This window comes from Paramisgurnus dabryanus, chromosome 7, assembly GCF_030506205.2.
Source record: "Paramisgurnus dabryanus chromosome 7, PD_genome_1.1, whole genome shotgun sequence".
Taxonomy (NCBI): domain Eukaryota; kingdom Metazoa; phylum Chordata; class Actinopteri; order Cypriniformes; family Cobitidae; genus Paramisgurnus; species Paramisgurnus dabryanus.
Window position 1 is genome coordinate 27550801 of NC_133343.1, and position 12400 is coordinate 27563200.

Genomic DNA, 12400 nt, shown 5'->3' on the forward strand with positions numbered 1-12400 from the left:
GTTTTTCAAAAGGCGAGGAGAGACAGTGAAGATGAATCACCGCTGTGTGGATTTGTCAGCCAGACAAGAATTTAAGGATACTTTTAAATTATTTTTATTTTATTTTAAATTATTAATTTTAAACAGTAATGTTAGCTCCGTGTAATGGTCGATACGCTATAGCTATGATCGAAACTACGAAATGAAAACTACCTCTTCCATAGTTAGACACTACATAGAGAGAGAAAATGACATCTCCATGATTGGACAAAAACATTTAAATACATTTTTATTTCATTTTTCACTCTGACAATAAAATAATACAGAACAGTTTTTCATGATTAACGCTGAGGTAAAAACACAATCAAAATCTAAAAGAACCTTTTAATCATTAAGTAGCTTATTGTTAAGCTGGAAAGTTAATTTAACATTTTGAATTACATTTTTTATTAACATTCTCCTGTCAACTGAAGGCAGATCATTAAGGTGAAACTTTATCAGAAAAACTGGTCTTGTGAGAAATATACAGATGCTCAAATAAACATCTCGTATCATGCCGCATCTCCTCAATTTTATTAAAATGTATATCTATATATATATATAAAAAGGAAGTTTTTAAAATAATTGTATTACACATACATATATTAATTCATAATGTATAATAATATAATAACTATATATCTATATAATAATTTCAAAATATAAAATCATATATCAGTAAATATCTACACAAAGTGCAACTGTAAATAAAGTTGTATTTCACTGAGGTTAAAAGGTTTAACCACATTTTACCTCTTTCAGTGCAGAAACTGGTGTGGGGTTTATTTTGACACATGTGGGAGGTAGTCTAAAGAAGATGGCTTATTACTGGGGCTACTGGCCGGAAAGAGATCATTCGGCCAAAAAATGAAATTACCCAATGATTTACTCACTCTCAAGCCTTTCTTGATGTATATTATTATCTTTATTCAGATAAACACAATCGAAAGTTATATTGGAGAATGTCCCGGCTGATTCAAGCTTTAGTAAATGGTGCTTCTTATTTAAAGCCCAAAAAAGTGCATCCATCCTTCAAAAAAATAATCCACACAGCTCCAGTGCGTAAAAAAAGGCTGTCTGAGGGCAGTCAATTCAACTTTTTGGGGGTTCAAATCAATAGCACCATTTACAAAGCTTGGATCAGCCAGGACATTTTCTAATATGACTAATATGATTAAGATAATCATATATATCGAGGATGACTTGAAAGTGAGTAAATCATGGGGTAAGTTTTATTTTTAGCTGAACTATCCCTTTAAAAGAAAACCTGAACAATCCAGTTTACCATCAGAGCTCTTTGTCATTGGTTCTAAATTTTCCTGGTCCCTTCTGACTTTACTGATGGTTAATGATGGTAAAACACTCATGGCAAAAGAACCTCATGTTCACTTATCCATCCGTTTACCTGGTGACCTAACTACATAAAAGCCATTTATTGCTCAAATATTAACAAGTCTCAATACAACACACACACACACAATAAAAATAGTCAATTTGCTAAATAAGGACTGATTTGGTTCATGGCCTTTTTCATCTAATATAAGCGTTGGATATTTATACTGGCACATAAATAATTCAAACCGAGGTTATTAATCTGATCAGACATTTGTCTTAAAGGGACACTCCACTTTTTTGAAAATATGTTCATTTTCCAGCTCCCCTACATTTGATTTTTACTGTTTTGGAATCCATTTAGCTGATCTCCGGGTCTGGCTACCACTTTTAGCATAGCTTAACATAATCCATAGAATCTGATTAGACCATTAGCATCGCGCTACAAAATAAACAAAGAGTTTCAATATTTTTCCTATTTAAAACTTGACTCTTCTGTAGTTACATTGTGTACTAAAACCGACAGCGTAATATCACTGCTCCATGTTACAGCAGCAAAGTTCTTGAATATTACGCCAGATTGAAAGTATAGTTCCTAGCCATATCTGCCTAGAAAATCACAACTTTTAATTTTCAGTCGGTGTTAGTACACAATGTAACTACAGAAGAGTCAAGTTTTAAATAGAAAAAAATATCGAAACTCTTTGGTTATTTTTTAGCATGATGCCAATGGTCTAATCAGATTAAATGGATTATGCTATGCTAAAAGGGGTACTGCCAGACCTGGAGATCAGCTAAATGGATTCCAAAACACTAAAAATCAAATGTTTAACTCTAGGGGAGCTGAAAAAAAAAGCATATTTACAATAAAGTGGGGTGTCCCTTTAAATACACAGACTTAGTGCCACACAGAAATTATCGGAACACTGGTTTCCTTGCTAAAAATCCTTTAAATTTTTTTCCCATAGATTTTTGGATTATCGCAAACAAATTAAACAAGTTTATGTTTGTAAAAACTACTTAAATCTCCTAATATAACTATAAGGCCTAGTCCTGGATTCATCTAAACCCAGTCCTGGAAACCGCCCCATAGACTTCAAAAATCATAAAAAGTTGTGTCTCTAAAGATTAACTTAACTAAAAAAAAATTTCATACAATTTACTAAATTTTTTTAAGGTAAGTGGTCACAATCAATTTATTTAAGCTACATTTAAACACAAATTTTTTAAATACAAAACAAAACAAAAAATCTTTTCGGTGAGCTACTGTCGTGTGTGGATTATACCTTTTGTCATCTGTCGATTATTCCTTCTGTCATCTGCCGTGTGTGGACTAATTATGTCATCGGGGCGTAAGGTCCCGGGCCCTATGCATAGGCAGTCCTGATGCCCCCCCATTTTTCCATTTTAATTTTAATCACTACATGAACAAACTGTATGATAACCAATTAAGACTTGATTCAGTCATATTTTATTTTGCTGAATGAACTAGACATTACATTTTTACATTAGCCTACTTAGAACTTTTATTTTTATTATGCTTTATTATATTAGTTTTGTACATTAACAAAAAGCTCCATTCATAATAAAAGACAAACAAAACTTGTGTCACTAGTCATTTTTATTTGGAGAAAAACGGATAAACGAAACAAATGCTATTGCTTACATACTAGCTTCCTCAAATGTATCGCTTATACTAAAGTTTATTCCCCAGTAAATGCCCACTGGCAGTGTTGGGGGTAACGCAAGTAATGTGCATTACGTAATAATATTACTTTTCTAAAGTAACGACTAAAGTAATGCATTTCTTTTTAGATGTACACATTAATATTTGAGTTACTTTTTCAAAACGCAAGTTACCTTTTTAGTTTAATTAATTCCATTTAAAAAAAATAATGAATTGAACTAAACGTAGTCACATTATGCACTCTATGCGTTGGGTTACACGCCTGTGTGGGAACAGTTTGTGTCAGAAACTGAGATGGCAGGCCAGAGCTCAACATTTTTGTGATGAAATATGCAATTTCTGAATGCAGAACTTTTCAGTCATAAAAACACCTGCAAGGCCTAAAAGAGATCAAGCCTCAGCCAAGAAAAAGTAACGCAAAAGTAACGTAAGCATTACTTTCCATGAAAAGTAACTAAAGTAACACAATTAGTTACTTTTTTGGGGAGTAACTTAATATTGTAATGCATTACTTTACTAAAAGTAACTTTCCCCAACACTGCCCACTGGCGTTTATAATATAATGTTGACATGATTGTACCTATGACACTGATTAGCCTATATTTGCTAATTTAAGATATTATAGTTTTGTATGCAAACAGCATACATTTAGTTTAGCCTATCACCTCAAAATCTGAAAGTGTATGTTCTGCTTTTTCAATGGCTTCTCTCAGTTCATTTTTAGCATTGATAATCGGGGATATTCAAACAGTTTAGCACTATTGTGACCGCTGTCCAGCTGTACCGGTCGGTCTTCATGGCCGATTTGTCTCCTCATCTCTCCCCGACACGGCTCGGTGGTTGTTTTTTCCAGTTTTTGCCCAGTGACAGTAATCTCTCCCTGGTATTGCCCAGTGGTATTTCTCTGTCCATCATGTATTCTTTATTAAACTATTGTTTCATCTGCAACTGGATCCTCGCCTTGTGTGTATTTCTCACTGTCAGGGCCGGCGCTAGCTATAGGCAGAGTAGGCAAATGCCTAGGGCCTCAAGCTTGGAAGGGGGGCCTCCATAACTGCTAAGTCCATGGCTGCGTCCGAAACAGCATACTGTATAGTAGGTACTGAATAAGATGAAGTACCTACTTACTTGACAGTAGGTACTGTAATGTATGAATCCTGGTAGTATGAATGAGATTCGGACATACTACATCCGCCATGTTGCTACATCACATGACATACGTCGTTATTACGTCATGTAATTCCAGCGCGAAAACAGCCGCATGCCTCTTCTTCTTCGTTGGATAACTCCTCTGCCTGGCCATCATGGGATAGTGAAGTGTCCATCATATGCACACTACAAAATCTAACCGGAAGTAGTAGGTCATCCGGGTACTTTTCACATACTGTTTTTCGAATACTATGTATTCTGACATACTACTCTCCTCGCCTACTGCATTTCGCGTACTATATAGTATGAAGTAGGTGGTTTATAAATCACTACTGACAGCATTAAACAAAGTTTTAAGGTGAGTTCAACTTTATGCTGTGCCGCCACTGCAAGAATTAAGTTTGTATTTAAAAAAGTTTGTATTTAAAGTCGAACAGCAAACAAAACTGGTGTAACCTAAAGTAAACTGTCTGTATATCTTGTAAGTCCAGTCTACACTTTATTTTAGTTTTCAAATCATCAAAGTAGTTTGTCTGTTTAACTTCCAGTGCAGCTGATTTGTATGGATATTTAAGGTAGTTTATAAAAAGGTATTGCAATAGTCTGATAGATAACTTTATACTGTATATTGGTTAAGTAAGAGGGAAATTATTCTTTATACCAAGTTAAAATAAAAAAACAATAAAAGTTTTCTAGGAGGTGTTCACCTGTAATTTTTTTACCGTTAGGGTTTTTGCAATGTACTGTTGTCTTTTTAATTTTACTCTTTGGAGAAAGCAAAACTGTTATCCTGTGTTATCCCAAAAAGGTGGTGTTTTTAATAAATGTGACTGCCTTAAAATTTTTAACACATGTGGTTTTGCATAATTTCTAATTACATTTTAGCATAAAGTTAATCAATTGTTGATCAAACTTAATAAAAAGTAAAAGTAATGGGGAAAAAAATGTTTATTAGTAGTGCTCATCTGATTTCTTACGCAGTAGAAAAACACGTTCTCACATTATTCTGAAAATTAGAGGGGTGTGAGGGGCCTCCAACATAAATTTTGCCTATAGGGCCTCCAAATATCTAGAACCGGCCCTGCTCACTGTAAAAAAGTGCTGTAATTATGCAGCTGGTTGCCAGTAAGTTGCATCTACTGTAGAAGATAAAGACTGAAAATGTCTCATGTTCATTTAATTTTGAATAAACTGTTGCCAGTAAATAACATAAATGTAAAATGTACAGTAAGTTACTGACAGCTATTTGCCAGTAATACCCAGTACTGTAAATTCTACAGAATTTTTTTACAGTGATATACCTGTGGACCTATAAAAACACTTGAGCAGTTTTATTTTAAGTTTTGACCGGTAAATAGTTGACAAAACATACAAAAACTATAGTTGAAGTTGTTTAACTTAACTTTTTAAGTTAAAGTAGCATAAAAATATATATTGGTGTTACAAAAATGCTGCATTTTTTTACAGTGTAGTAACAATAAAATGTCTTATTTATTAGTAAAACATTATACATTATAATTACATTATAAATCAAACAAACAGCAATTTAGGATTATTGGAGATGCTTGTGATGAGTTTGAGTTCACTTATTTAACATACTGAGAAACTCAATACAAAGAAATTTATTACAGGCATACTGTATACACAAGAATTTATGTAGGCTACATCATCTTTAGTTTTTCTAAGATTCTGATTGGTTATTTAAAAAAGATTGTAGAAACTCTTCCTAACATGATTAACATATGTTTTTCAGTATGTTTCATTCATCACACAGTGCATGTGAACTGGATATGTCATGGGTCATTTCATGATTGTCCTAGGTTTACATGGAAGTATAATGGTGTTTTATTTCTTCAGCTTCTTCAAGTGACAAGCGCTCACTTCGTGAAAGGTTTATTGTGTCTATTTCACAACAGGTGATGCTCTCTTTAAGCTTTTCTTTAGGGAAATGTAGAACTCCGTTGAAGTGAAACGCCAAGGCAACATGATCCCACACGTAGAACTGGTTGATAATATGTTCAGTCTCTGCTATTCTATTCTCTTCATCCAATAGCAACTGATATTCATGGTTTTCACAAATTGCTTGTGCTTTCCAGATAATTGTATCATTATTATAATCAAATAATAAACTGGATTCAATCTCTGGGAATTTCTCAAACTTCTCATTGTCCTCTGGGCTGTGAATGAGAACAACATACATAATCTCTTGTTTATAAAATGTGGTCTTGTATGCCCTGAGAACCGGATCTTTCACTCCACACTTTTGATTCTTGTATGCTTCCATCAGTTCATTCAGAGGAAATGTGAACCGAAAGTTACCATAGCGTGATTTCTGAATGTCGAATGCAGGTGATGTTGTGAATTTATTCAGGAATGTCTCCTGATTTTCTCTTTGCTCTTGGGTTCTGTCTGGGAACATCTCCTCTAGATAACGCTCCTCGGCTTCATTTATATTCTCTTCATTGATCTTCAGGCTCCACCATGAGAACGTATCATCTTTATATTCTCTTGCCTTGAATCCCTCTGAATTCAAGATTTCCTGAAAACCATGTTTGTTAGTGACATGAGTCACCTCAGAGATGTGAAACTCAACAGGGGTTGGATAATCAGGGATTTCTTTTGACAGATAGTCGAGAATCCTTAAATTATAGTTTCTATTTATTTGTAAAAAATCGTTACGAATTTGAGATGCATTTTCCTCAATCATGATTGTCAGGTCTTGTATGTTAATGTGTCCATCATGACTGACCTCCTCTCCTCCATATGAACTTACACCCACGGAAAAGACATTCTGTAAATATAAGATATGTTGATAAAGTTCAACTCGAATCATATTATTTTGAATAGAATTTTTGCTAACAATATAATCCACAGAAATCTCATAAACCTAATAATAAGATTTATGTATAAGATTTTTGCTTTATTGTTTCTTTTCATAATTATTTTATACATAAAATATACTATATTTTATACTGTAACACTTTAGCAGTAGGCTACTTCATGTTAACTTCCATACAAACCGCAATGACATTAAACTCATATGCAATTAAAACTCTCTGAAAAATAATTTAAAAAGTGATCAGTTAAGGAGCTAAGCGTTTAGTTTTATTATAAATAATATTGTAATATTTTTTAAACATATTTTAAATATGTATTGTAATTGACGCTGGTATTAATATATAAATTGTAACTTACGTCATTATCAAGTTGATCTGTGTTTGCCATTTTGTAAAGTTCAAGACACCACGCAGTAGCCTATGTGATTCTTTCACCCTCGTGAAAAAGTATAAGCAACGAATTACGCTGAAGTATTTAAACTCTGTTGACACGCCTATAAATACGGGGCTTACTTGTGAAAAAGAAACCTGGATCATGACAATGCGAATTAAAACTACAAAACGAAAGCTAAACACAACAGTTTCAATTTCTTAGTAAACCAGCTGCTTTAAGTTTCTGTTTCTCTGTAACTTTCTGTTTTGCAACACTGAAATTATTATTCTTCCTTTTGTAGTATGTTTGAGTAATCTCATTTCCTTGCTCTGGTTTTAATAGTGAACTGTTAACCCAGCAAACACAGAACGTTCCCCTAACGTTAGTTTTTGGTTATATTTTGGTTATTTTTTGGGACCCAAATAATAACGTTTTGGGAACGTTCTTTTTAGGTTTTATTTTTTGCAACAATAAAATAACGTTCCCATAACGTTGCAGGGTGGTTATTTTTAAATAACCTAAAAATAACTTATACAGAACGTTATTTTTTGGTTATTTTTTTGGAACCATAAAATAACGTTCCCATAACGTTACAGGGTGGTTATTTTTAAAATAACCTAAAAATAACTTATACGGAACATTATTTTTTGGTTATTTTTTGGGTATTTTTGGAACCATAAAATAACGTTATTTTTTTGGAACCATAAAATAACGTTCCCATAACGCGGCAGGGTGGTTAGTTTTAAAATAACCTAAAAAATAACTTATACTGTTACAGTTGAAATGACAAATCCAAGGCAGGGATCACAGGGAATGAGTCTTTAATGCAAAAAGGTAACAAAGGCAGTCTGGAGATATAACTCAGCACTGGAATGTAACAAAAGGATGCTTGACTCCCAATCCGGGAAAACGAAGGAGATATTCCCTGGAGCTGGCCCGAGGCGCAGCAGTTGACAAATCAGGTACGGAGAAAAACTCCTCAGCCCTCACACACGGCTGAACATCGAACGAGATTGTGGAGATACTGGACAGGACAGACAAGACAAGGTGAGCTTAATCCAATACACGACACGACATGACAGAGTAAAGCTGCAGAGCATACAGAGAACATGTGTAATTTCAATAATCCGACAAAGATACTGCCAAAACAGCCACTAGATAAATGCTAAGGGCAGAGTGGGAACAGGTGTCACAGCAATCAGCGCGAGCGCAGATTGTAACGACAGACAGGTGAGAGGGGAGAGGGAGAGAGAGGGAGAAAGCGTGTGTATGTGACTAAATGAGTGTATGTGCATGTGTATGTGTGTGTGTGACAAAAAGGCAGACAGAGAAAACCAGATTCATGACAGTACCCCACCTCCAACGAGCGCCTCTAGGCGCTCGCGGAAGGGGGCTGACGGGACCGATAGAAGTCATCAATAAGCGATCGATCCAGGACGTCCCGGGCAGGAATCCACCGCCTCTCCTCTGGACCGTAGCCCTCCCAGTCAACCAAAAACTGGTGGCCACGGCCCCGAGGACGAACCTCGAGAAGTCTCCGAACTCTGTAAATAGAGTCCCCCTCATCAAGGGGAGGAGGGGGAAGGGGGGGACGAGTGGGCACATGAATGACCGGTTTAATACACGAAACGTGAAAGACTGGATGAACGCGGCGTAGCCGACCGAATAGTTTGAGTTTAACAGCGACAGGACTAATGACTTTGACAATGGAGAATGGACCAACAAAACGGGGCAATAGTTTGCGAGACGTCTCCTGAATAGGGAGATTTTGGGTGGACAGCCAAACCCTCTGACCGCAGACATATCTAGGGGACCGAATTCTGCGGCGGTTGGCAGCTCGACGTGTGCGTTCTCTAGTCTGACACAACTTGGATCTCACCCTCCTCCAGGTATGCTTACATCGCTTAATAAACGCTTCGACAGACGGGACCGAGACTAGAGACTCCTGAGCAGAAAAAATAGGCGGTTGGTAACCGAGACAACCCTCAAACGGAGAGAAACCGGTAGCGGACGAAGGGAGAGAATTATGTGCATATTCAGCCCATGACAGCTGATCACACCATGACGCAGGACTAGAGGCGGTAAGACTACGCAACATGCGACCCAAAATCTGATTTGTCCGTTCGGCCTGACCATTGGTCTGAGGATGGAATCCTGACGACAGACTGGGGGAAGCCCCAATCTGGCGACAGAACTCCCTCCAAAACTGAGAGGCAAACTGCGGACCTCTATCAGACACAATGTCCAAGGGGAGACCGTGGATCTTAAAAACGTGATCCACCATAATCTGAGCTGTCTCCTTAGCAGATGGTAATTTAGGAAGCGGAATAAAATGGGCAGCCTTAGAAAAACGGTCCACGACGGTAAGAATGACCGTGTTCCCAGCTGAGATAGGGAGACCGGTAACAAAGTCCATGGCAATATGAGACCAAGGACGTGTGGGAATGGGAAGAGGTCTGAGAAGACCCGCCGGAGGGTTATTACTGGACTTAGTCTGAGCACAAATAGAGCAAGCAGCGACAAACCGCCGAACGTCACGCTCACGAGTGGGCCACCAAAATCTCTGACGGATCGCGGCTAAAGTACCTCTGACCCCCGGGTGAGCGACCAATTTAGACGTATGACCCCAACGAAGGACAGACGGACGGACGGACTCGGGTACATATAAAGTTCCCTCAGGAGAGGGAAGGGGTCTCCTAATCTGAGAAAGCGCTCGCTTAACCGTCTGCTCCACCCCCCAGACAGCTGCCCCGACCACACAGTGTTGAGGTAAGATCCCCTCATGGGTCGGGACTCCCTCCGGGGGGTCGAACTGCCGGGAAAGCGCGTCGGGCTTCTGATTCTTCGAACCGGGTCTAAAAGAAATTGAAAAATCAAACCGGTCAAAAAACAAAGCCCAGCGAGCCTGACGAGCGCTCAAACGCTTAGCCGAACGAATATACTCCAAGTTGCGATGATCCGTCCAGACAATGAATGGAACACTGGCTCCTTCGAGCCAATGTCGCCATTCACCGAGCGCGAGACGGATCGCCAAAAGCTCTCGGTTACCAACGTCATAGTTGCATTGCGCAGGAGAAAGACGGTGTGAATAAAAAGCGCAAGGATGAATGCGATCATCCTGGGAGGAGCGCTGCGATAAGATCGCTCCGACCCCAATATTAGAGGCATCGACCTCCACAATAAATTGACGCGTAGGATCAGGCGTGATCAGAATAGGTGCGGAGGAAAAAAGTCTCTTTAGATGGTCGAACGCAAATTGAGCAGCCTCAGTCCAAGAAAATCGGGTCTTGGATGAGGTGAGGGCAGTGAGGGGGGCGGCAACCTGACTAAAACCCTGAATAAAGCGCCGGTAAAAATTAGCAAAACCCAGAAATCTCTGAAGCGCGACTCGAGACTCGGGAACCGGCCAATTTAGAACCGCCTGGACCTTATCAGGATCCATACGAATCCCCTCTGCAGAGACCACCGAACCGAGAAACGTGACTGATTGAGCGTGAAAGACACATTTCTCAGCCTTAACAAAAAGGCGATTCTCTAACAAGCGTTGTAAGACCCGGCGAACGTGTTGTACGTGTACCTGAGGAGACGGTGAGAAAATAAGAATGTCATCAATATACACGAAAACAAAGACGTTCAGCATGTCTCTCAGGACGTCGTTAACTAAAGCCTGAAAGACGGACGGAGCGTTTACGAGACCGAACGGTAGGACCCGGTATTCGAAGTGACCGATAGGGGTATTAAAGGCGGTCTTCCACTCGTCCCCCTCTCTAATGCGCACTAGATAGTAGGCGTTACGCAAATCCAATTTAGTGAAAATCTTTGCGCCCTGTAAGATCTCGAAGGCTGATGACATAAGAGGTAAAGGATAGCGATTCTTCACCGTTATCTCGTTCAGCCCTCGATAATCGATACACGGACGCAAAGACCCATCCTTCTTCTTGACAAAAAAGAAACCAGCGCCAGCGGGAGACGAAGACGGAACAATAATCCCTGCGTCAAGAGACTCTGTGATGTATCTCTCCAGAGCCTCTCGTTCGGGCGCTGAAAGAGAATAAAGTCTACCGCGGGGGGGCGTGGTGTTAGGATGGAGATCAATGGCACAATCGTAAGGACGGTGAGGCGGTAGAGAAACTGCCCGGGAACGGCTGAAGACAGATCGCAGATCATGGTACTCCTTCGGTACCCCAGACAAATCACCTGGTTCCTCCTGGAAAACAGAAACAGAGGTCACGGGAGACACAGCAGACACTAAACAATTAGCATGACAAGACAATTTCCATGAATGAACCCCTCCCTTAACCCAGTCAATCTGAGGATTATGAAGAACAAGCCAAGGGTGTCCTAACACAATGGGGGTAAAGGGAGATTGAAAAATAAAAAAAGAAATAGTCTCTAGATGATTACCGGAAACAGTCAGACTAACCGGACATGTAGAACGGTGAACAGTGGTGAGCTCTCTGCCATCCAGAGCAAAGACGGAGGTGGGTTGAGGCAACTCGACCAATGGAATCTTGTTCCGACGGGCCCACCCCTCATCGACGAAATTGCCCTCGGCTCCCGAGTCAATGAGAGCAAGACCAGCGGCAGAGTGCCCCAACCAGCGGAGATTAGCAGGAATCATGGTCCGGGACCGGGGAGAGGAGGAGATGACAGACGCGCTCACCAGTACTCCTCCGTCTACTGGCGAGCCCTGGCTTTTAAAGGGCAGTTGGAGGCGAAATGACCAGCGGTGCCACAATAGAGACAAAGGCGGTTAATGATTCGACGTTGACGCTCCTCCGAAGAGATGCGAACGCTGCCCAACTGCATGGGCTCGGCTTCAGCCGAGTGACGGGAAGGAATAGCTGAAGAAAAAGAGTCAACGACAGCGCTGGGAGTGCGAGCTCGTCTTCTCTGCTCGAAACACCGATCCAGACGGATAGCCAAGTCAATCAATGGGTCGAGCTCAGCAGGAGCGCCTCGAGCATAAATCTCCTCTCTGAGCTCCAAACACAGACCCTCCAA

The 12400-nt window shown here is 39.5% G+C and overlaps 1 protein-coding gene across 1 annotated transcript; it reads right to left on the minus strand.

Moving 5' to 3' along the window:
* Positions 1 to 5132: 5132 nt before the first annotated feature.
* On the minus strand, positions 5133 to 7550 carry LOC135746308 (uncharacterized). The gene is made up of 2 exons (XM_065264937.2): positions 7382 to 7550; positions 5133 to 6977 (listed from the first exon to the last, which is right to left on the minus strand). Exons 1-2 carry the CDS (start codon positions 7409 to 7411, stop codon positions 6009 to 6011), a joined length of 999 nt encoding a protein of 332 aa, XP_065121009.1. The 5' UTR covers positions 7412 to 7550; the 3' UTR covers positions 5133 to 6008.
* Positions 7551 to 12400: the final 4850 nt, after the last annotated feature.

Coding starts and splice junctions, on each gene's coding strand:
- LOC135746308 (XM_065264937.2), bottom strand. CDS start 7,411: ATGGCAAACACAGATCAACTTGATAATGAC. Junction 6,978..7,381: donor CAGATCAACTTGATAATGAC/GTAAGTTACAAT, acceptor TTATATTTACAG/AATGTCTTTTCCGTGGGTGT.